The following is a 24,620-nucleotide window of genomic DNA, read 5'->3' on the forward strand; positions in this document are numbered from 1 at the left end:
AGATTGATGCAGTCTGGAAGGACAGCAGTGTGGCAGTACAGAGCAGAGTCTAAAGGTTGGACGCTCTTTGAAAGAGCATAGCTGGGAAAGGGTCTGTATGATTTTCACCAGTAGTCGTTATGAATGCCCAGGTAGGGGATCATCAGTGGGGGAGTGAGCTAGCTCAGCGCAGAGCTTTGCCAGGTGGAAACCACCCACAGATCTCCACTTCCTGCCAGGGGGTGAGTGCAAGATGCCACAACATGCTGATTTATAAAGTGCAGGCACGGAACAGCATGGGTGATACGAGTCTGTTGTTGATAGAGCGAGGTCCAAGGAAGCCTAACTGTGACTTGCAGTTCCAGTAAGTCTATTTCTGACCCTTCCTGCTCTCCAGGGTATGTCTTATTTTTATTTCTTCACTACTGGTGAAATCAAACATCTCAATTAACCGTGAATTTTTTTTCTTTTTCTTTTTTCAATATATTTTTATTGATTTCAGAGAGGAAGAGAGAGGGAGAGAGAGAGATAGAAACATCAACGATGAGAGAGAATCATTGATTGGTTGCCTCCTGCACGCACCACCTGGGCATATGCCATGACTGGGAATCGAACCATCACCTCCTGGTTCATAGGTCGATGCTCAACCACTGAGCCTCGCCATCCAGGCTAACCATGACTTTTTAAGTGAGTTACCTGTTTATGTTCCTTGCCTACATTTCAATTGGGGTATTTGCCTTTAAAAAAATTTAAAAATTTTAATTTTTAAGGATTATTGTCATATTAGGGGTGTAAACTCTTTGTTGGTGATATTTTTTCCTAGTTTGTCATTTGCTTTCAACACACTGTTTTCCAGATCTTCGACCTGACTCTCAGGTGGGGTGGACTGTTTTTAGGCATTTTTTTAGCCTCTGGCACTAAAATGATGTTGGAAGTTGGACAGTGAACTCTCCAGCAAGGCCACTTGCTCAGGAAAGAGAATGCTGCCCTCTAGTGGTAAAGTTAGAGCACTACACTTAGGTCCTGTGTTCTGTTGACTTCCAGGATGATCATCAAGTTTGTCACTAATCAGGAAGGCAGGTTTCATCCACTCAGCTGAGTTCAGTGAGCACTATCTCCTTTGGCTTCTCTGTGGCACTTGATTCTCTGGTCAGCCATCTTTCTCCTAGCTTTCCTTGGTGTTTCTCGTCTTCCTGGCTGCCCCTTCCCACCTCAAGCCCAACATTTCCAGCACTGAGCACCACTCAGCCCTGCCCGCCCCCCTTTCTTTCCTTAGAGTCTGAAAATTATCATCCACCAGACATCCAAGCCAGAGATTTGGCAGTTGGTCATTCTTGATTCTTCCCTTGCCCTCCCTCCTCATTTCTACTTAGTTGCTGGGCTCAGTCCTGCCACCCCAGAGTGTCTAAGCTAGCCCCTGTGTGCTGCCGTCCACCCTCCCCGGGGACTTTCACCATGGGCAGTTCTGCCCATGAACCCCCCTAAGTGTTCTTTGGTGGCCCCTTGTCTTTAGGACAAAGTCCAGACTTCATAACACAGCTTGCTAGGGTCCCAGTTTGGCTCCCTCTTCCTTCTCTGCTTCTCTGACTTTTTCCTCACTACCCTCCTCTTGAGGAACTCTGACTTGGCAGGGGGTCACCTCTCCAGCTGGACCATTACTGTCACCTCCATGCCTTCACCTCCACTGCTTGTGCCTTTTCTTTTAGGTTCCAGGGAGCCAGTGCCAGGACCTCTTCACCTAGTGCTCGGGCTCCTGGTCCTCACCCTCCAGCTTGCTGTCCCCCCCAGGGTGGCAGCGCCTCCCTTGTGGCTGGAGCAGGTGACCATTGGGTGTGCAGTTATTAGGACCAGTGACCCACCCTGCACACTGCATGTAGACGATGGAGGTGGAGAGGTCTCGGCAGCCAGTGTCTAGGGAGCTTCCTGAGGACTGACTTGATGTGGTGGGAGCTCTGGGGTGGGAATTCCAAGGGGAGGGTTGAGGCCTGAGCAGTGCAGGGGGGGTGGTCTCTCTGGGGAATAGCATGTAGAGGTATGTTGGCTGAGCACTGGGTGTGTTTGAGTTTTGTGGCCAGACTGGATGTCCTGGTGCCTTTTCTGATGGGACTTAGAAGCCATTGCCAATGTTTTTGGAGGAGTAAGATGACGCTAGTGGTGTCTTTAGAAGATGAGCTTGGCTTCAGTGAGTCAGATGCAGTGGATGGAGGGACAGGCGGTGGGAGTTACAGAATCATTCTTCAGGGGTTCAGACACTCAACAGTCAGAGACAGGACTGTGGCCATAGCTGTAAAATGGGAGGGGAGGGGATTTGGGAAATGTAGATCAGAGAGGTACTAGAGCAGTGGTTCTCAACCTGTGGGTCGAGACCCCTTTGGCGGTCGAAGGACCCTTTCACAGGGGTCGCCTAAGACCATCCTGCATATCAGATATTTACATTACGATTCATAACAGTAGCAACATTACAGTTATGAAGTAACAACGAAAATAATCTTATGGTTGGGGTCACAACATGAGGAACTGTATTTAAAGGGCCAGAAGGTTGAGAACCACTGTATTAGAGGGTAGTTAAAATGTAGCAACATGTGAGATACAGCTTGTGGAGAGGGAGGACTTTTCTGTGGGATTAGAAAGGCCGTGGGCTCTGTGGCTCTGCCTGGGATGGAAGCCCCACTCCTTTTGGAGCAGGTCTCTTACACTGAGATCAGCCACCATTGTCAGCAAAGAGGAGGGGGCTCAATACTGTATCTTCCCACTGTGTTCTGCCAGTGTCAGCTGGGAGTGCTGCCCCTGGGCACAGGGAATGACCTGGCTCGCGTGTTAGGCTGGGGCTCGGCCTGTGACGATGACACCCAGCTCCCGCAGATCCTGGAGAAGCTGGAAAGAGCCAGCACCAAGATGCTGGACAGGTGAGTGGGGCGCATTCTCGTGTTGCACCACAGGAGCTGGTTGGAGACAAGTCATCTCGACCAGCTGTTCTTACCTGGGGTCCCTGCGAACCATAGGCCTTTGACAAATAGTTGTAAAAATTTGACCTGAGCCGGAATTCTTTTTTCCTGGGAGTTAAGTTTTGACCAGGATTATGAAAAAGATAACAGACAGGTTATGAACTGAGTGCTGAGGTCTTCTCTTGAGGCCAAGCCTGATCCACTGGGACTATTAAAGAAGGTGGCTCTGTCCCCTTGAGCCATTGCAGCCGTCATCTGATGCCTATCAGTAGAGTGCTCATTATCCATAATTGAGCAACCCCATTTTCTCATGTTCTGTTCCTAGAAGGATCTTAAGTATTGGATACATAGTCTCTGTGTGTTTAATAACACTTTGGCATCCTTCTTGGGTGAACTGCTTTGAGTTCTGACTCATGTCTGAAATCCTGCTAACCAGAGCCTGTGGTGGATTGGTGTCATTGAAAATGCTCATGTTCTTCACGATCCTGTGGTTGCCATGAGCAGGTTTGATCACGCATCCACTCAGCTGCCCCTCCCATGTTGTGCATTTGATGAAGAGCTGGCTGCTGGCTTTCTCTTCCATCACTGGAGCCATAGTGACTAACTGGTGTAGCATTTTTCTTAGCTTTGGGAGGAGCCAAGTTAGGAGACACAGCCAAGATAAAGGACTTACAGATGAAGTTAGAATTGTTGTAAGGTCAGGTCTCCAGGACACAAGGAGGGAGGTGTAGGGCCTGCCTGGGAGGTGGAGCAACCTGCTGGGAGCTGCCTTTGTGTGCAGGTGGAGTGTCATGGCCTACGAGACTAAACTGCCCCGGCAGGCCTCCTCTTCTACCGTCGTCACCGAGGACTTCAGCGAGGGTTCCGAGGTATTTTCCGGTCACCTCCCCTCCCCTCCCCTCCCCTGTACCCCAGTGCTCTCATGCCCAGCCCTAGGTTAGACCAGGAGTTCAGGGTCAGCTCAAGGTTGAGGTGGAGCCACATGGACTCTGACCTCCCCAGGTTTTGGGTCATCTGGATGGAGGCTTCCCAGTTGTCATCAGGATTTGGGGCCTTCGTGGTGACACTTCCCTAGGACTTCCCACCCTCCCTGTACCTGCTGCTGCCCCATCATCCTCTTTGTAGCCTCCCTTTGCAGCTAGCTGTGCCACTTCAACCATTCACTCTTCTTTTTGTTTTAGGGCTGTTATGTCTTAATAGTTCATAAGGGCCTAAACTTTGCCTTCCTTATTTTATATCCTGCAGTAGTGCAGTTCTGGCACATAGCTGTGCTCATCCCCACTGGGCAAGCTGGCTGCTGGCTGAGCAGGAGAGAGAACTCTGCCAGGGGCCGTCTGCTCGCCAGCAGGGTCAAGGACAGTGGGCTAGATCAGCGATTGGCAAACTGGCCCCCAGGCCACATCTTCCTGGGCCTGCTTTGACATGGCCTGTGAGCAGAGAATGGTCTGTACCTTTCAAGAGAGGAAGACTATGTGTACGGTCTAGCTGATAGTAAAGTTTGTTGGCCCTGGGCTAGGGACTAGGGATTACACAGCGTCAGATCTCCCATATCAGCAGACAGAGATGAGTGAGGAAGGGGGAACTTACATTGAGAGAAGAAGATGGGCCAGGCCACATTCCCAACCAGGTAGACAGATGTGTTGTCTGCTGTGAATGGAACCTGAGTTAAGGAGTGTTGCCTATGGAAACAGGATAGAAGATCCTAGTTCCTAGCACAGGCTGCTGGTGGTGAATCTCAAGCTAAAGGACAAAGAAGCATGAGATACTTGTCTTTATCAATATGCTCTTTTTTGTTAAGGCCCTTCTGTCCACATCTGGATCAAGCCTTTGACATCTTTCAGATAGCACTGGCAGGTCTCAGATTGTTGAAGGAAGTGAGCTGAGGCCCGACTAGCGGGCGCAGTGGGTGAGGAGTTCACTGGGTGAACTTCCTACAATAATCCCACCCTGTTTTGGGGTAATTGTAGGTGCAGCAAATTCTCTTCTATGAAGATTCGGTCGCGGCCCATCTTTCCAAAATCCTGACTTCTGACCAGCACTCGGTGGTGATCTCATCAGCAAAGTGAGTGCCAGCTGCCTCGGCGGGTGGGGGGTGGGGGTGGGGGGGCAGGGGCGCCCACACGGGGCCAGTCCCCAGCCAGGACTGTGTCTAGAAGTGATTTTCTGCGCTTTCTCCCAGAGTGCTCTGCGAGACGGTGAAGGACTTTGTGGCTCGAGTGGGAAAGGCCTATGAGAAGACGACCGAGAGCTCGGAGGAGTCTGAGGTCATGGCCAAGAAGGTCTGTTCCCTGAGCCCCTGACTGGGAGGGTGTCAGGATGAGAGGCACTCCATTCCACTCCATTTGTTCCCGTCCAGTGCTCTGTCCTGAAAGAGAAGCTGGATTCTCTCCTCAAGACCTTGGATGATGAGTCCCAGGCCTCGTCCTCTCTGCCCACCCCGCCGCCCACCATTGCTGAGGAGGCAGAAGATGGAGATGGAACGGGCAGCAGCTGTGGCTCAGCTGTGGACCGCTCGATGGGGTCAGCATGTCCAGCCCGGCCGCAGATATTCAGGCCTCGGGAACAGCTCATGCTGAGAGCCAACAGCCTGAAGAAGGCGATTCGTCAGATCATAGAACACACAGAAAAAGGTAGCTGGTCTCTTAATGACAAAGGGAGCTTTCTTCAGGCAAGTGCTGGGCACACCCAGTTTCCTCCGAACATGGTGCTGGAAAGGCATCCACCATGTAGGTCAAAGCCTGATAGCCCGAGGTCACTTCCGGCCTAGCGGTTTATCTCTAGGCTGCCTGACAGGAGGCAGCACCTCCTACCTGAGCGCATGCCCGCAGCGTTTCTCCCTGCTCACCTACTTGGTCTGATGTAAAGACTGTGGAAAGAGAACCCAGGGATCCAGAAAGTAAAAGGCAGAGCTGGAGGGTGCCCCTGGCTGGTGAAAAGGTGCCTCATGGGCATACGCAGGGGGCTCCTTGGAGAAACTGATCCCTGAATAGGGGGCCCACTCCCTAGAAGGGAGTTAACCTGTGGGAACTCTGCCCAACCAACCTCGGGTGCAGCCCTGCAGGATGTGTGTCCTCCAGTTGGAGGAGGGGCTGCTCTGGGGGAGTGTGTTCTGAGAGAGCCGTGGTGCTTAGAACTGAGGTGCTCTTAGGACACCTGGAGAGGTGGGCCCCATCCATCAAGTCAGTGGACAGAGAGAGGTTGGAGGTTGGGGGAGCCCAGGGAGGTAGTCAAAGAAGTGGGGGGACCATGTGCACAATGGTGTCTGAGTCAGGACTGCTGCAGTGGTGGAGGGTGCCCTGGGCATGGGCAGGTCATTGGCCTGGCGTGCTGACTGCCCACCATCAGCCTGGGGCCTGGGAGAGGTAGATAGACCACATAGGATAAAGATTTGCCTGGCTAGTCACTCCCTTTCTCCAGACTCGGTTTGCTAAGCTTAGATGAGAATGCTGAAAAACCACATTGACCTGTGAACTTCATTGCCTCCAACCTAGCCGGGACCCCCAGATCCCTCCTCGGCAAGTTTTTTCTTGTCTTGGGTCTGTCTTGTCTGTCATTACCCTCGGAAACCATTTCACAGGTCCACACCCTTCAGATGCTTTCCTAGCCCTCACCTTTTCACTCTGAGCAGATCAGCTGCTTCTTGCTTCCGTGAGAAGAATAAGTCGTGACCTCCTACCTACATACTGGTGGATGCACGAGGTAGAGCTCTCACCACATCTCCCAGGGCTGCTCTAGGCTCTCAATCTTTCACTCACCTTCTTTCCACATCTTCAGCCTCTGGGCCCTCCTCCCCAGCCAGCTGGCATGGATGCCCGGTGCCCATGGTACTTGCAGTGTGGTAGGCCCAGGGGGACAGTGGGTGAGGTGGGAGCTTCAGGTCTAAGCTGTAGCCAAGAGGACATTTGAAGGAAAATCAAATTGGTAGATGAAGAGGGGAGTCTGTGCAGCAGGACCTCCATCAGCCTGGCCTTTCCTACAGTAATGTCCTTGGGCTGAGCTGTGGACGTTCTTTCCATGCAGCTGTCGATGAGCAGAATGCCCAGACCCAAGAACAGGAGATGATTGTCTTAGGTCTCTCTGAGTCAGAGGAGAAAAAGGACCTGAAGTCAGAGGACACCATGTGCCACAGTGAGAGCTGCGGGGTTGCCAAGCATAGAAGTCTCCGCAAAGGTACAGCCGCCAGCTGGGTGACCCTCAGTCCTGCGATCGGGCCTATGACACTCAGAAAGCTTAACACATGGCCTTTCCCTGTACCACCTGCTGTGCGTCGTTTGTCTGGGGGCAGGTGGGAGAGGGTGCTGGGGAGGGGGGAGCCTTGCTGCTGAGGAGTGTGCTTTCCTCAGAACCTCCCTGTGCCCCAGACCCAGTAGGGCTCAGAACCTCCCTGTGCCCCAGACCCAGTAGGGCTCAGAACCTCCCTGTGCCCCAGACCCAGTAGATCTCAGAACCTCCTGGTTGCAGCCAGCCACCTGCCATGAACATAGGAAATTTGTTCCAGCCAGAGCCAGCCTGGCCTGGCATTTAGGTCAGAGCATCACCCAGCCCCATGGGTCCTCTTCCTGTGCCCCTTATCTGTCCTGGAACAGCTCAGGCTCCAGGTGTGGAGAATGTCCCTGCCCCCTGGCTGTTCATGGCCCCTCCCTTGTACCCAGACAAGCCAATAACAGGTATCTGTCTCGGAGTTCACTCCATGGTCATGACCACTTAGAACGCGTCCCCAGTGTGAGTAGGGTCCAGCCCCTCCCTGCCCCGCCCCAGCCTCACCCTCTTGAAGGCATTCAGACCCACTTGCCTCTTGTCCCCTCTTCGTCTCTCTCTCTGGGCCTCTTTCTTTATCTCACCAGCTCCACATGGGCTGACCAGTGGCTTGTAAGCTCCACACTTCCCCCGGCCCCTCCACCTGGCATTTCCCTAGTGAACTTTCCCAGTAGTCAGTCATGGTTTGTTTTGAATAGTCTTGTGGCTTTGTGTCCTGTTTTTATAGTGTCCAAGTCCCCATGTGAGAAGCTGATCAGCAAAGGGAGTTCTGCCTCTCTTCCTCCCCAGTCAGGAAGCCGGGATGGCCTGCCAGCGCTGAACACGAAGATCCTCTTCCCGAGTGAGTGTTCCCACCACCAGGTGGGCACAGTGGTGAGCCTGTCTGTGGGAGGGTGTCAGGCCCGTCGCTTTGCCCAGCACTGGGTCTGTGGGAATAAACGAGACCGGGTCTCTGTCCTCCAAGAGTCTATAGGTCCTTGGGAAAGTAGATAGAATTCAGAGTTCAGTCACGGTATGAAAGTGCTCTTAGTCATTACAAAGGGCAGATGGCACCCAGATCGCCTCACAGGTGGGGGTAGGGGAGTGGGGCTCCAGGAACGCATGTGAAGCAGGCAAAATAGTTGTCCTGAGTGAACAAGGAGGGTGGCAGGCTGTGGGTGGGACTGTGGAGTCGTGCCTCTGTTGCTAGTATGACTGCAGCAGGAGCAGTTAGCCGCCGGGAGGGCTGGCCCAGTCCTCTTCCCTGCCCTTGCTCTCATTTGCTGGGATGAAGTGCAGGCAACTCCAGGGCAGTGGTGACAGACCTTATCTTCATAGGAAGAAATGCCATAAGGGGTTGAAATTGCCAGCAAGGCTCCCTTAACCAGCTTCAGGTAGAGTCTGGAGGCCTCCTAGCCACACCATCTACTCCTATAAGTGATTTGTCAATTTCTAGTGAATCTCCACTAAATAAAAAGAAAATTTCAGAAGCCCTTGGGAAGTGAGCCCTCGGAAATGAGGAGCATTTGGGTAGCCAGTGATAAAGATATTACTGGAGGCATGGATGGGCAGAACGTTCAAAAATAGGTTTCATCTCTGCCTTAATGTGTGATTTAAAGATTTTAAATGGATGCAGGCGGCTTGAAGGTGTTTATTTCTCATGACTGTAGCCTTCCAAAGCTGGATGACTGGGTTCTAAGATGAGTCGTACGAAGAGCTCATTCTGGCGGAGCTTTGTACATTTAATGAGGACTGTCTTCACAAGCCATCTTTGTACGTGTCTCACAGGTGTTGATTTCTGTCACCAGTATGTTTGCTTTTGTCTCATGAATATGGGTTGTCTCCCTCACAGATGTTCGCGCGGGGATGTCTGGTTCCTTGCCTGGCGGTTCAGTTATCAGTCGCTTATTAATTAATGCTGATCCCTTCAACTCCGAACCAGAAAACCTGTGAGTGTGGCATGAACCAAGGGGGCATGTTGGTAAAAGAATGCTGGAGCCTAGAAAAGTGACTTGGCATTAACTGGAGTAATTTGTGAGCAGTTGACTAGGGGACCCTTTTCCAGCTGGTGTCAGCTGGTAAGGAAACCCCAGAAATGGGACGATGGGACGATGGGATGTAGCCTGTCCTGGCTCATTTCCGATGGTCATGAGGCAGCGTCTTCTGAATATATGTAATGTTCTGAGTTTTTGGCAGGTTCAGAAACTCCAGTTGGGAACTAACTTTCCACTTATTCTTCATTATCACTGTTTGGTAACCTCGGCTGACCCTGTGTTGGCGCCTCTTCCTGACTACTTCCTCCCCACCCCCCCACCCCCCCTGCTGTTCTGCTGCTTTCTCCTATGGGGTCTGCTCCCGTTAGAGCTGCAGTCACAGATCCCTGGGCTGGAAGCTCCTGGTGATGCCCAGGGAGACACTGTCCTGGGCTGAGATGTGTGGGGAGGAGAGTTCCAGAGTTGCTTTGTGCTCCCGCACTGTGTCCTCTGCCCCTGGCCTGAGGCAGTGAGCAGTGTGTACAGCAGTTCAGTTGAGTCTGTTCCTGTGTGTGTACACGCCATTGCAGACACAGATGGTGTTTGAAAACCCATTCTTCTAGGTTTTCCTTTCTGCTGGCTGATAGCAATTTCTGGGCAGTTAGCGACAGGTGGTAGTGATTGGTTAGAAGTTGCCAACCATGTGTTTGGTGTGGTCGGGGAGAGCTGTTGAGAAATGTGCGGTTACAGAGACTCTGAGTTTTGGGAAGGTGAAGCTGGAAGTACGAAGAATGACAGTCCTGCCAGGCCAGTTGCCAGGGAGCTGCCTCTGTTCAGACACCTGTTGCCACGTGCTGGCCTGCCCAGTGCTTGGGCATCCTGTCTAGGACCTGCCACTGCCACCTACAGGCCTGTCTGCTCCTCACTCCAGGCCCCTCCCGGGGTTGCCTGGGCTCTTGTTTGGACCCTTCCTGACATTGTTTCCTCGAAAAGGCCTCCTGTGAGCAGTGTCCTGGCCCTCCCTCCCCCCCACAACTCCATATTTTGTTTGTTTTCTTAATCTGAGATCTCTGAGGTTCCAAGTCTGGCCGCCGCAGCCATTGGTCTACCTTTGTTCTCTCCTCTTCAGACTGGGGAGACTTCTCCTTCACCTAGGGAGACCAAAGCTGCTTTCCTCCTCCACCCAGGCTGGGGCACCAGGCCGCCACCCGTCACCCCAGGACCTGGTCATTCTGTCTGTGCTGCCATGGCCTTCTGTGGCCTGCCTGTCCACTTCTCAGGCCCCCGAAGCCCTGCTTCCTCCAGGCCCTGAGCCCTGGGAACACTGTTCAGTGAAGGGAGCCAGACACAAGAGCCCCTTGTTGTTTTGGGACCCCATTTCTATGAGATGTTCAGAGGAGGCAGATCCATAGAGATAAGAAGTTGATTAGTGGTTGTCGGGGGCTGGGGAGGGGTTGAGAGTGCTGGCTAACGGTGTGAGCTTTCTTTTTGGGGTGATCCTGTAATTCTGAAATGGATTGTAGTGATGGTTACATGACTCTGTGATTGCATCAAAATTGCGTTGTAGTCCTAGCTGGTTTGGCTCAGTTTTCAGATGGTCGGACCCACGGACTGAAGGGTCTCAGGTTCCATTCTGGTCAAGGGCATGTACCTCAGTTGGAGGCTCTATCTGCGGTCCTGGTCGGGGTTTGTGTGGGAGGCAACCAATCGATGTGTGTCTCTTACATTGATGTTTCTCTCTCTTTCCCCCTCTCCCTTCCACTCTCTAAATATCAATGGAAAAATATCCTTGGGTGAGGATTAATAAAACAAAATGAAAAACAGCCCCCCAAAATCTCATTGTACATTTTAAGTGAGTAAACTATATGGTATATGCATTATTTCTCAACACTCTTACAAAAAAAAAAAAAAAAGAGTTTTGCCTTCAGAAGAACTGCTAGAGGTTGGGAAGCTGCTAAACAGGGTTGTTTTAATTGCTCTGAAACCCCTTTTGCAGAGAGTATTACACAGAGAAATGTGTCATGAACAATTATTTTGGCATTGGCCTGGATGCGAAGATATCCCTGGACTTCAACAACAAGCGTGATGAGCACCCGGAGAAGTGCAGGTGGGTGACACCTGTGTGCACACCTGTCCTCGAGTCTTCCCCATTTCTCCTGGTCAGTAAGGTAATTTTTGGAGTCAGCAGATAAAAGGATGTGCAGTGTGCTACCTGAATGCCTTGTGTCTGCAAATGGAGGTGCTTTCAAAGGTGGGTGGAAGCAGGTGAAAGTCCGAGAGGCCAGCTCAGAGGAGGCTTCCCCGAGGGCTGTCCAGGTTTGGGCAAATTCAGCACAAGAAAGCGAGTGACCCCAGTCAGTGGGAAGAGGGACTGAGTCTCTTAGGAGACTCATAAGTCTATGAGGTTCCTATCCAGGGGCAGGCAACACAAAGTGTGCTAAGAAGTGGACAGTGCGTCAGGAGATGGCAGGCTGGTTATTCCTCCTGTAAATCGCACACCCAGAAAAGACAGAAACCCCCAGCAGCATTGATCACCAGCACTTACAGATGTGCTTTTCAATTGTCGGGTGGTAAACATAATTTTATAGTCAGAAAAGCTCATGGTTTATAAAATTTTTGTGAAGTTTTACCTTTCAGGGTATGATTACTTTCTTGAGAAATACTACTTTTCCAGTCAATAAACATACCTCTGTGCCTTCCTTTCATAGATACTAACAGGAACATGTCCTTCCTTAAGGGGTCGCTGAGAATCGCTGAGTCTCACCCTTTTGTGATCAGATGCCACCCCACACTTTTTAGCAATGACTAGTTAACTAGAAAGAAAGCCATGACCTACGCCCGTTCTGTCATTCCTTCTCTAGGAGCCGAACCAAGAACATGATGTGGTATGGGGTGCTGGGGACCAAAGAGCTGCTGCACAGGACCTATAAGAACCTGGAGCAAAAGGTCCTGCTGGAGGTGAGCTGGGGGCTTCCTGTGAGCGCTGCTCCCTGTGGACCCCTCGGTGGGAGCCCCCCACAGCGGGGCCTCCTCGGCCCTGGGGCGGGTTGCCTGTGAGGAAGGACTGGTTGATGCCCGAATCTCTCCTTTCCTTTTCCTGCTTCTCCACCACGCAGTGTGATGGGCGGCCCATCCCGCTTCCCAGTCTCCAAGGAATTGCTGTCCTCAATATTCCCAGTTATGCCGGAGGGACCAACTTCTGGGGGGGCACAAAGGAAGATGATGTACGTACAGGGGTTCTGGTTAGCATGGGCCTGAGCTTGGGGGCAGGGAGGCGGTGACCAGAGAGGCAGCCCCTTCAAGGAGCATTAGCCACTTGGGGCCCTGATAGAGCATCAGCACTCGGGGTGCTCTGTCAGTGATGCAGAGGGATGGATGCACACCACCTTTCTTGTATTGGCAGTGGGGGTACAGTGGAGAGCAAGACAGGTGGTGTCCCCTGCTCATGAGAAGGGAGGCTGACTAGAACAGATGTGCTCAGAGGCACAGGTGTGACGCTGAAGCCAGGCCCAACCCTGACTGGTGGCGATCTGGGAAGGCTTCTAGGAGGAGCGGACATCTATGTTGAGTCCTGAAGGATGATTTGGGGTCAGCCAGGTCAGTTGGAGTGTTGGGGGAGGGAAGAAGAGGGGGAGGCTCTTCCAGGCAGAGGGAGCAGCAGATGGAAGGCTTAGTGGCTAGACAGTGACATGGGGCAGAAGTTGTCTGATGGCACTGTGCAGCGGGTGGGGTGCAGAGAAGTTAGAGTTCACATGGGGTTGTATAAGCCAGGGGAGAACTTCGGAATTTATGCTGAGAACTCTGGGAGGCAGTGGTAGGTTTTAACCAGGGGCATGGCTTCCTTTGGACATAAGAGCTAATAAAAATAGTTAACACTAATTGGACACTAATATGTGCTGGTCACTCTTCTGAGACTGTGAACATAGTCAGTCCTCATAACAACCCCTTGAGGCATGTACCAGTATTACCCTACTTTACAGATGAGGAAACTGAGGAACAGGGTAATGAAGTGACTTGCCAGGGTCACAAGGCTAGTAAGTGGCAGATCCGGGATTTGATCCTAGGCAGCTTGGTTTCAGGATCTTAGTAACAGGTTCATACTGTAGCTGCTGCTTCAGTTAGGACGCATCACCTCCTTGTAGGGGCCTGTCTGCTTTCACCAGTGCAACAGCCCTAACAGGGAGAAGTATGTGGCATGTGTTCAGGGAAGTGGGAGCCCAGGTCAGCTCTGCCTCCACCTTTCAGACCTTCGCAGCTCCGTCCTTTGATGATAAGATCCTGGAGGTGGTCGCTGTGTTTGGCAGTATGCAGATGGCTGTCTCTCGGGTCATTAAGTTGCAGCATCACCGGATTGCCCAGGTACTGGCTGTGGTCCTGGAGGCAGGGAGGGCCTGGGAGGCCGTCTCTGGGAGAGCAGGACCTGGCCCAGAACCACAGTCTTGACACTGCACTCTCCCCAATAAATGCGTCCTGGTGCAGAGCCCAGAAGAATGGGTGCTCAAAATTGGGACCAATTAGCACCCAGCCTGAGCTCCCTGCCCTCTTTCTGGGGGTGCCCCCTGTCTACCCCTCTTGCTGAGGTGGGATGAGATGAGACAGGCCAGGCCTGGATTTGGACCATGCCTGCAGCTTTCAGAAGCGGCAACTTGTGCTTAGGAACAGAGGCTGAGCATATATGGTCGGTGGAGAAAGTGTGGCCTCGCCTAGCTACTCTGAGGCCCAGTGCGGGAGGGGATGTAGCTTCTGCACCGCCCCCCACCCCCCGTTACTTATTTCTGGTGACGGGTTGGGAAGGGTCTGTCAATCTGTGGGGTAGGGGAGGGTGGTGCTTTATGCCTAGAAACCTGGGTGGGAGCTGACACACCAGCTGACTTGAGCCGCAGCCTGTGTTGTCCCACCTGTTCCCAAAGGAGGCTGCTGGGATTTCACTGTTTTAGGTCTTTGACTGCATTTTTTGTTGCAGAGAGGAGCAGTGCATTCTTCCCCACTTGTGGGCTGTTGGCTCTGTTCAGTGTCGCATGTGCTCAGGGACCCAGTGGCTCTTGGAAGCCGTGCGTCCCGACCCTGGGCCTGGTGTTTGTGTCTGATCACTGAGATTTCCTCTGCGATCACAGAGGCAGTTCTGGGCGAGGGGACAGTGGGGCCAGGGCACAGACCCTAAGGCTCCCTGAGCTTCGACCTGGACAGGGATGCTCTGACTGCAGGGTTGGCTGTGGGTGTGGTGCCTGCTGCTCCAGAGGGCAGCTGCCTGTGCCGGGTGCAGGGCAGGAAGGTTCCTGTAGTGCTCAGCGGCTGTGAGGCTCCTTGGTGAGCTCTGTGCACGAGTAATGCTGTGATGTTTGCTCAGTGTCGCACGGTGAAGATTTCCATCCTGGGTGAGGAGGGCGTGCCTGTGCAGGTGGACGGAGAGGCCTGGGTCCAACCTCCGGGATACATTCGGATTATCCACAAGAACCGGGCCCAGATGCTCACCCGAGACAGGGTAAGAGGCTGCCTTTGGGGCCAGGGCTCACCTGCAGGCACACCTGTGCTGCTTCTATAAGAAGACTCGGGGGTTTTTAATGTTTAGTTCTAGGAAATTATTCTTTTTTAGACGCCGGTATTAAGCCAACGGTGTAGGAATTCCTAGGACCGTTTCTCTTCCCCAGTGTAGAAGAGTCTGCCTCTCCCTCTCTGGGAGCCTAGCATGTCAGGTGTGCTTGTCATTGGTAGAGACGTGCTCACCTAGAGGGCAGTAGAAAGTGTAACTCTGGGTTCTCGTGCCCTAGGCATTTGAGAACACGCTAAAGTCCTGGGAAGACAAGCAGAAGTGCGAACTGCCTCGCCCGCCGTCTTTCTCCCTGCACCTGGGGATCCTGTCCGAGGAAGAGGCCACCCAGATGGACCAGTTTGGGCAGGCGGCGGGAGCCCTTATCCACAGGTCAGTTTCCGCTCACTGGAGCGCCAGGCTCCACGCCCATCGTTGGCATGCATGGGTTGAGTTCCTCCTCCCAAACCCTTGGTGCTGGTTGGCCTCCTTCACACAGCCCAGCAGGGTTTCTGCTTGCCCTTGGCTTTGATTTACTTCCACCGATCCTCTTTGAGAGCTACTCAGTTTACGTAGACGGAAGTTTAAAATCTAGGGTGTTTTCAGAGCCAGCTCACAGATCTGCACACCTGTCCTGGATTCCTAGGAGCAGTGCACTTACAGCTTCCACTTTAGACCACCCTTCATCTGCTCTGATGTGTGGAGTTTCTCGTTTTCTCTAGCATCCGAGAGATAGCTCAGTCCCATCGAGACATGGAGCAGGAACTTGCCCACGCCGTCAACGCCAGCTCCAAGTCCATGGACCGTGTGTACAGCAAGCCCAGAACCACGGAGGTACCTGCCCTTTTCCGGTCTTGCTCCTCTGGGCATGTGTAGCCCTCGGGCCTCCTCCATGGTGTCTATCCTGGTTGTTCTCAGGGGCTGAACTGCAGCTTTGTCCTGGAGATGGTGAACAACATGAAGGCCCTGCGCAGCGAGACAGAGCTGCTGCTGTCCGGGAAGATGGCCCTGGTGAGCTGAGGAGCTGGGCTCTTGCTGTGGGACTTGGCCATTGTCGCACATTTCAGTCCAGATTTTCTGGCTTTAAGAATCTAGACTCATTGTTGGGAGGGGCCTCAGAGATCCTGTGACCTGACTGTGTGGGTGGAACACACACTTCTGGCCACACCTCACCCACGCCATCCCTAGCGTGTCAGATTCCTGCAGATGTGACCGCCTTTGTCATCGTAGACAGAATTCTCCCTTAGTCGTCTGTAGGTCGGCAACCATCCTCCTGGGCCTGGTAGGCACACGAGCTCACTGCCCATCCTCACTCAGCCCTGCAGACCTGGCTGAAGCGGCGGCTCTGGGGAGGCACTCAGGGTGGGGAGGTTACTGGGTCACAGGAGCTAACATAGGGAAAGGCCGAGAGATGGCCTGACCAACCTTCTTGTTTTAAAAAATGAGGACTTGGAAGGCCGAGGAGGCGAAACAACTTGCTAAAAGTCACACAGCTGGAGAATGGCCCCAAAAGTCTAGTTTTAATACCCTCTGCTCTTCCCTCCATTGTGCCGTGCTATCCTGGAATGGAAGGGCATTTCCTGCAGCTGGTGCTGGCGGGCTGGTCTGTCCCTTTTGACAGAGGGCCCCACGGCACAGGGAGGCAGGTGAAGCGTCAGCCCTGTGAGTGTGACTGTCCGGCAGGCGTGGTTTCCTCCACTGTTTATGAAAGGAGAGTTTAATTCTCTCCCCCAACACTCCTTAGAAGGGGAGGTTTAGAGGACCTCTCTGAGTGAGCTCAGCCCTGGGGACTGCGTGGCCCCAGCTCCACTGCTAATAACCAGCGCGTCTCTCTTCCCCACGCGGGAGCAGCAGTTGGACCCCCCTCAGAAGGAGCGGCTGGGGGCTGCTCTTGCCGAGATGGACCGACAGCTCAGGAAGCTGGTGGACACCCCTTGGCTGTGCCAGCCCCTGGAGCCCAGTGATGAAGAGGTATGTGGGCACAGGCCTTCAGCGTGGGCACCTTAGGTGCTGGTGTTGAGTGTGCTCTGTACAGCTTTGGGGTTAAGATGATGTCAGTCTTGTAGCCCCTGATATGGCTTCTCGAGTCTTCTCTAGTCAGATGCTGTGGAGAGAGGCTGGCGGGAGGAAGGAGTTGGGGGGTGGTATCGAGAAGGACCCTTGGTGACTGGGCATGTGTTGCCCTTGGAAGCAGAACTGCCTGCTGACCAGGGAGTGGGTAGAAAGAAGGCTGAGCCCAGCCCACTGTTTCCCCTCCTGTGGACAAACATTGGTCGGTTAAATGGCAGCTTTTTGGAAGTTTGTTTTTGACAGGGACAGAGTTGGTGTGTTTGACACTTACTCACACTTTTCTTCTTCATGCATTTAGAGACCCCCCACTTGGCACAGGTTCTAGAGTTGGACAGACAGGACCCCAGGCACATTGCGCCCTGGGATGCAGTCACCTCCTGCCGCGGAGAGCAGGCAGAATAGCCCAGACAGGTGCTTGCCGAAGGGTTGTTTTTGTGGGCAGCGTCTGGATAAAGGCAAACCCTAGGCTGCTTCCTCTCAGGGATAGCGAGCAGAGTGGGCCAGGAGGAAGTTTGCCCTGGGTGACACATCCCACAAGGTAACTCCTGGACACGAACATTGAGCAGCACAGCCCTCGGCACAAGGAAGCCTCAGATGCTAACTCGGAGTGGAAATTGTGCTCCTACGTCCTGCCCTGACCACGTCGGGCTCCTCCCTCCACACAGATTTCCTCTGAAGACGGAGAATGGAGGGCTAGGCTTGTCTTCAGTTCATGGGCAGAGGAGCAGCTGCAGCCATGGGGGGCTCGCAGCCTGGTGCATGGTTGCAGGGTGACCAACCCACCCTGTTTGTTTGGGACTGTCTGGTCTTGGTACTAAAAGCCCATGTCACAGGGATTATGGCTCCAATGCTTCAAACCTAAGAATGTTTTAAAAACAAATATCACCAAGTGCTGTGCAGCCGCCACAGAAACAAACACAAACCACCACAGGTCGTCCCTGTGGTGACCCTATAAGCATGTCTAGAGCCACTGGTTTCTAGGTTCCCGGACATGGGCTCAAGGGATAGCGCAGGTGTTAGTTCTTGCAGGAGTCGGTGGGAAATAGTACAGGTAGGTGGAGCCTAAGAGCAGGTTTAGTTACAAACCAGAAACGCTCTGCACTCAGGGAGGGCAGCATGCAACACAGGGAGGGGCTGTGGCATTGCCTTCATCTGATGGAACCTGAGGCCAGAAATTGCAGCCAGATGTCCTGGGAACACCCTGGGCCCTGGGGCCTCCTGTGGCTCCCCTGCTGGCCGCCTTGCCACTCAGTGCTCCCTCCACCGCGCTCCGGCTCAGTCTCCCTTGCGAGGGAGGAGATGGGGGTGAAGTGCAGAGGCGCCAAGGAACCCTGGAGGGGATGGTGGCATTTCTACTGACAAATAGGAAAGTCATTTACTTGAAAGAAAAAAAATAAGGCAAATCTATGAGCTGGGTTTTTGGGAAAGTAAAATAAGTCAAACCACTCTCTGGCAAATATAATCAAAGAAAAAATGAACAGAATGCAGTGTTGAAGGGAATGTAACAAAACACAAGAAAATAAAGTAAGTTATAGTAAAAGAAATGGTAATAAATTTTAAAATCTTGATGAGACTGTTGATTTTTCAGGAAAAATTTAAACTATACAAATTGAAATCTGAAGACATTTAAAAAAGAATAGCCACAGAACAACTTGCAAAATAATCTAAGTAAATACAGCTTCCAAAGGCAAACTGCCAAGGGATGTGTACTTCCACATGTAAGAAGCAGCATTAAGCTGGAAAAAGATGGACATTGTCCCAGTTCATTTTTTTAAATTGTGGGGAGAAACATAAAAGGTACCAGTCTCTGTCCTGTCTAACTTTAGTGTTAAGTGTATTCACAGTATTGTGAAACAAATGTCCAGAACTTTCAGTTTATTTTTTAAAATTAGCACATTGATTCCAAAATTCAGTGTTATCAGTAGATCCGTACAAGTCATTTCTTTAAATCAAATAATTGATGAAAGAAATGATTTTTAAAAGAACTCTAGCTGGAAAGTGCAGCGGGATTAAAAGGTCATTTTCTGTCCCCTGGGAAATACTGGCATAGGCAGGTCATTGGTGGGGAAGGGAGGGATGGGCTTAGCCAGTGACCTCCTCTTGCCCAAAAGTGTCCATGTCCTGAGCAGCCTTGCGCTGCAGGGAGGAGCAGGGAGCCATCAGCTCTTACAGGACAGACAGCTGGTTTGTTGGTGGGTGAAGCGGGGGTGGCCGGGGGAGGCGGGGAGGGGATACTGAGGTTGCTTGGGGACCTGGTCAGGGCCCTGGTTCAGATCAGCGTACTGAGGACAGACCGACCGGGAAGCAGTTGGGGAGATTGGGCACAAAGAGAATTCATTCGATATAAGTGGATTGTTGGTGGTGGTTTCCCGTGATAATGGTGCTGTGATTGTGTTTAAAGAAGAGAGCATTGTCTCTTAGAGTTGCTAATGAAGTAGTCTTGGTGGAATAATTTATCTGAAATGTGTGTATTTTAAAAGGCTGGGGAGTGCTCACTTTGGCAGCACATATAGTAAAATTGGAACGATACAGAGAAGATTAGCATGACCCCTGCGCAAGGATGACATGCAAATTCGTGAAGCGTTCCATATATATATATATATATTTTTTTTTTTCACTTATACTTAATTTAATACCATGTTATTTTTTTTTTTATTGCTTAAAGCATTACAAAGGGTATTACATATGTGTCCTTTTTTCCCCCCCACCCTTGACAAGCCCCTGCCCTCCCTTACCCCCCAGTGTCTTATGTCCATTAGTTATGGTTATATGGATGCATACAAGTCCTTCGGTTGATCTCTTACTCCCCTCCCTCCTGTCCCCCAACCCTCCCTGGCCTTACCACTGAAGTCCGACAATCGGTTTGAGGCAGCTCTGCCACTGTATTTATTATTGTTCAAAAGTTTGTAATGGTCTTAATTATCCATGAAAGAATGAGATCATGTGGTATTTTTCCTTCATTGACTGGCTTGTTTCACTTAGCATAATGCTCTCCAGTTCCATCCATGCTGTTGCAAATGGTAAGAGTTCCTTCTTTTTAACAGCAGCATAGTATTCCATCGTGTAGATGTACCACAGTTTTCTAATCCATTCATCTACTGATGGGCACTTAGGCTGTTTCCAGATCTTAGCTATGGTGAATTGTGCTGCTATGAACATCTGGGTGCATATATCCTTTCTGATTGGTGTTTCTGGTTTCTTGGGATATATTCCTAGAAGTGGGATCACAGGGTCAAATGGGAGTTCCATTTCCAATTTTTTGAGGAACCTCCATACTGCCTTCCATAGTGGCTGCACCAGTCTGCATTCCCACCAGCAGTGCACAAGTGTTCCTTTTTCTCCACATCCTCTCCAGCACTTGTCGTTTGTTGATTTGTTGATGATGGCCATTCTGACAGGTGTGAGATGGTACCTCATTGTTGTTTTGATTTGCATCTCTCGGATGATTAGTGACTTTGAGCATGTTTTCATATGTCTCTTGGCTTTCTGAATGTCCTCTTTTGAAAGGTGTCTATTTAGATCCTTTGCCCATTTTTTGATTGGATTGTTTATCTTCTTTTTGTTAAGTTGTATGAGTTCCCTATAAATTTTGGAGATTAAGCCCTTATCAGATATGACGTTGGCAAATATGTTTTCCCACGAGGTGGGTTTTCTTGTTGTTTTGTTGATGGTTTCTTTTGCTGTGCAGAAGCTTTTTATTTTGATGTAGTCCCGTTTGTTCATTTTCTCTTTAGTTTCAACTGCCCTAGGAGCTGTATCAGTGAAGAAATTGTTTTGGCATTGAGATTTTGTTGACTTTGTATTCTTCTAGAATTTTTATGGTTTCCTGTCGTACATTTAAGTCCTTTATCCATTTTGAGTTTATTCTTGTGTATGGTGTAAGTTGGTGGTCTAGTTTCATTTTCTTGCATATGTCTGTCCAATTTTCCCAACACCATTTATTGAAGAGACTATCTTGGCTCCATTGTATGTTCATGCCTCCTTTGTCAAAAATTAATTGAGCATATTGGTTCGGGCTAATTTCTGGACTCTCTATTCTATTCCACTGATCTATATGTCTGTTCTTGTGCCAGTACCAGGCAGTTTTGAGAACAGTGGCTTTGTAATACAGCTTGATATCTGGCATTGAGATCCCACCTACTTTGTTCTTTATATATATATTTTTTTAATAAAAAATAAAAGGCTGGGGAGACAAAGTAAGATAACATGTTGATAATCAGCCTCATTCTACTGGTCTCCTGTCATGAATGGATGAACATATCCATATTAAAAGTTAGAAATAAATGTAATGCTCATTTACACTAATAGAAATTATATAAACGCAGGAACAGGATTTTGTTTGGCTCCTGCAGGAAGCGCTGGGAAGTGCGAGGTGGGTGCCAGCCTGTGTGGGGGACCCATGAGCCGGGCTGATCGCCTGGGAGCTGAAGGTCTAGCAGAGCAGCTAGACTTTCATAGTAGAGGACTTAAAACTTAGAATGCCTATGATAGGAAGTCCATGAAGGCGACTCTGAAGGGCGTGCAGGGAGATTAGAGCGAGCGGCTCCACAGCACATTCCCACTATGAGGTACTTGTCATTTCCAGACTCTAGGTTTGGTGCAGTGCCAGTGAACATTCCTATGCAGTTTTTTCAGTGTGACCAAATGTCCCTATCATAAGCTGCGAAGTCTAACCGTGAGGGTCAGTGTGGGGATGTAGGGGGCTGGGTCCTGGGGCGGATTCCAAGCCGGCGAGGGCAGGAAAAAAGGGGCACAGCTGGGGAATAGGGAACGTGGCTTTATTTGCAAGTGCAGCCAGTGACACACGCTCAGCTTGAAACACAGGTATCTGTGTGCACGGAAGACAGGCCCACCAGGGGGGAAGCAAAGTCGAGTGAGGGATGCTGGGCAGTGCTGGCTCTGCCCGGCCCCTGGAGTGCGCTATGGGGCTGTGGCTGTCCAGTGGGGACTTCGGCCAGGGTCACGCTTGCTCCCCTCCTTGACAGTCTGCCTCCAGGAGTAAATCCAAGGGAAGAGTGCAAAGTGCAGGAAAAGCTTTATTTAGGAAGTTGTGCGTGACACTGATGGGAAAACAAGGCAGTTCTGTAGCTGCAGACAGATGACTCCTGCAGGCCACGTGGGTGGGGGGTATGGAGGGAAGAGGGGGGCATCAGCCTGGGAAAGCACTAGAAGATTGGCTAAATAACCTATTTAATAATCTTCCTATAATGGTACTGATATCTATACTAATAAAAGGGTAATATGCTAATTAGACCGGGTCAACCGAACATCCTTCTGGACAAAACCGTGATGGTGGGGGCAGAGGCAGAGGCAGTTAGGGCCGAGATCAGGCTGGCAGGGAAGAGCATTTAGGGCTGAGATCAGGCTGGCAGGGGAGAGCATTTAGGGCTGAGATCAGGCTGGCAGGGGAGAGCATTAGGGCTGAGATCAGGCTGGCAGGGAAGAGCATTTAGGGGTGAGATCAGGCTGGCTGGGGGTTAGGGGCTATCAGGCCGGCAGGGAAGGGCAGTTGGGGGCGAGATTAGGCCGGCAGGGGAGGGCAGTTGGGGACATTAGACAGGCAAGCAGGTGAGTGGTTAGGAGCCAGTGGTCCTGGATTGTGGGAGGGATGGTCCGAGGGGTCCCAGATTGGAGAGGGTGCAGGCCAGGCTGAGGGACACTTCCACCCCCACCCCTGTGCAGGAATTTCATGCACCGGGCCTCTAGTTTAAATTATATTTACAAAGCTTTTTAATCACATGGGAAATGCATGGTGTAAAATGAAAAGTGAAATATGAAAATACACACAGCGATCACTGTGAAACCACTTTTAAAAGGCATTAGAAATTAACAATAAACACTAGGCTAAAAATAAAGGAAAAACACAAGAATAAGTAAATTTGGAACAAAGCATCTTTTGGCCCTGCTGCCTCTCTGATCCAGGTGTGACTTGGGGCTTGGTGCCCTGCGGTCTGATTCTCAGTGTTTCTTGCTTTCCACACAGAATGTGATGGATCTTTCCAAACGCAGCCGCAGCGGAAAATTCCGCCTGGTGACCAAGTTTAAGAAGGAGAAGAACAGCAAGAACAGAGATGCCCACAGCAGCCTGGGAGCCCCGGGTACCTGCCTCCTTCCTCTGGCTGTGTGCGCCGCTGTGTGTGCCTCCCAGCCTCCCCTTCCTCCCCTGGTCCTGTGGCTCTTCCCCGATTTCCCAGGCTGACCCCCGCCCCCCCCCCCCCCCCCCCCCCCCCCCCGTGGCCTGCAGGAGTCGTCTGTCTGCAGCTACAGAACTGTGCCTTGCTTTCCCCTCTGTGTTGGGTGCTGACCATTGTCATTTCCTGCCCTGAACTTGTTCCCCATGTAGACTAGGTGACTGGCCACTGCGCCACCTGCTTGCCTGGATTGGGGGTTTGGGGTGGGAGGACAGCAGAGGTGACGAGACAGAGACACAGAGCTCCCACTCAGACCTGCTTCCTCTGTGGGGCTGCTGATTACCTTTCAGTCGGTTCACTGATCAAGGCCCCTGCACCTCGGGGACCTGGGCCACCAGCTCTTGTGGGCGGTGAAATCAATAGAAAATGATACTAAAGGAAATTTTTCTTTTGGGTCAGCAAATTGGTGCTTAAAGTCTCTGTCTGAAGAGTCAGCCCTGAGCACTGCTGTCCCCAGCGCCCTTGGGTGCCAGGGTCCAGCCTGGGCTTGGGTGGCATTGGTGCCCGCTGGGGCAGTGCCCTTTGATTATTCTTTTTTGCATGTTTGCCCAGAAATTGGGTTTCTTTTAATGATTGTGGCTCTGACTACATGAGCTTTCTGCGTGTCTCCCTTCCTGCTGTGGCTCAAACTGAAATGAACCCTCTTAGAACAGCGATTTTCAACCAGTGTGCTGCAGAATGTTTAAAAAATGCAGTGCCTGACTGTTCAGTCAGGGACACTGACCTCCTTCCCTTAGATTGTTCAATTAAAAAATAATCATAGCAGCCAGCAAAACAATAGCCATCCGAAATGAATAAATCAAAATTATGCCTATATTTTTTGTCAGATCGGCAAAAAATATACTTTTTGGTGTGACGCAGAAGTTTATGTGCCAGGAGGTGAACGGCTGAAACTGCTCGAGGTGGAGGGAAAGCTGGCTTTAGCTGGACAGCCAGACCCACTTTCCCTCCATTTGGTGCCTCTGACTCCTCTGGGGACACGGGGACAGGGCTGCAGGGACAGACACCAGCTCCTGCCGCAGCTGCACCCCTTTCTGCACAGCTCAGGGCAGTGCCAGTTGCTGGGGCATCGTGGGTGCTGGCTGCTGTGGTGTTCTGGGGTGCCTGTTGGGGTGTTGTGGGTGCTGGCTACTGTGGTGTTTCAGGGTGCCTGCTGCTGGGGTGTCTGGGGCACCTCGGGTGCCCGCTGCTGCCTGCCTGGTGCTGGACGCTGGCACTCACTGCTCTCCTGCTTTTCCGTCTCTGACAGTTCACCTCTGGGGGACAGAGGAGGTTGCTGCTTGGCTGGAGCACCTCAGTCTCTGTGAGTATAAGGACATCTTCACTCGGCACGACATCCGGGGCTCCGAGCTCCTGCACCTGGAGCGGAGAGACCTCAAGGTACTTCCACACCTGGGCTTGCCCGCGGCTCCGTCTGTCCCCTCCCTCTGACCTGGCCATGTCCCAGATCAGGATTCTCTTTACGTTTCTTCTCGGTCCTTTGTGTACAACGCGGGGTGACGTATGCGACTCAGGGTGACGTGTACGACTCAGGGTGACGTATGCAGTGCTCTGGGCAGTGGTGTCTCTACCCACCATAGCCAGAAGGAGCCAGAGCAGACAGGCAGCGGGGCGGGGAGGACCTTGCTCTGCTGAGCCTGGTTGGATGGGAACTGTTGTCACTGAAGAGCTCCCTGTGGTGGAGGACTCGGAACAGAGG

At 51.6% G+C, this 24,620-nt stretch overlaps 1 protein-coding gene and 1 non-coding gene across 5 annotated transcripts in view; both read left to right on the forward strand.

Annotated features, from left to right (window-relative positions):
• Window positions 1-24,620, forward strand: part of DGKD (diacylglycerol kinase delta) — a 112,867-nt gene that overhangs the window by 85,774 nt on the left and 2,473 nt on the right. For all 4 annotated transcript variants that reach the window (XM_070422436.1, XM_070422431.1, XM_070422432.1 and 1 more), the window contains 19 exons: window positions 2,746-2,885; window positions 3,706-3,793; window positions 4,892-4,986; window positions 5,104-5,203; window positions 5,281-5,554; window positions 6,945-7,094; window positions 7,909-8,022; window positions 9,013-9,109; window positions 11,130-11,240; window positions 11,995-12,091; window positions 12,250-12,357; window positions 13,379-13,492; window positions 14,481-14,615; window positions 14,902-15,053; window positions 15,383-15,494; window positions 15,579-15,671; window positions 16,512-16,631; window positions 22,714-22,828; window positions 24,171-24,301. In XM_070422436.1, the coding sequence (XP_070278537.1) occupies window positions 2,746-2,885; window positions 3,706-3,793; window positions 4,892-4,986; window positions 5,104-5,203; window positions 5,281-5,554; window positions 6,945-7,094; window positions 7,909-8,022; window positions 9,013-9,109; window positions 11,130-11,240; window positions 11,995-12,091; window positions 12,250-12,357; window positions 13,379-13,492; window positions 14,481-14,615; window positions 14,902-15,053; window positions 15,383-15,494; window positions 15,579-15,671; window positions 16,512-16,631; window positions 22,714-22,828; window positions 24,171-24,301 (2,346 nt within the window). The remainder of the gene's footprint in view (window positions 1-2,745; window positions 2,886-3,705; window positions 3,794-4,891; window positions 4,987-5,103; window positions 5,204-5,280; window positions 5,555-6,944; window positions 7,095-7,908; window positions 8,023-9,012; window positions 9,110-11,129; window positions 11,241-11,994; window positions 12,092-12,249; window positions 12,358-13,378; window positions 13,493-14,480; window positions 14,616-14,901; window positions 15,054-15,382; window positions 15,495-15,578; window positions 15,672-16,511; window positions 16,632-22,713; window positions 22,829-24,170; window positions 24,302-24,620) is intronic.
• LOC139015842 (U6 spliceosomal RNA) lies at window positions 19,219-19,325 on the forward strand. Its single transcript, XR_011472499.1, has one exon. It is a non-coding gene; the product is annotated as a U6 spliceosomal RNA (small nuclear RNA).

The sequence above is a fragment of the Myotis yumanensis genome, unplaced genomic scaffold (genome assembly GCF_028538775.1).
Source record: "Myotis yumanensis isolate MYYU_CA2020_CCGP unplaced genomic scaffold, mMyoYum1.0.hap1 SCAF_8, whole genome shotgun sequence".
Classification (NCBI taxonomy): domain Eukaryota; kingdom Metazoa; phylum Chordata; class Mammalia; order Chiroptera; family Vespertilionidae; genus Myotis; species Myotis yumanensis.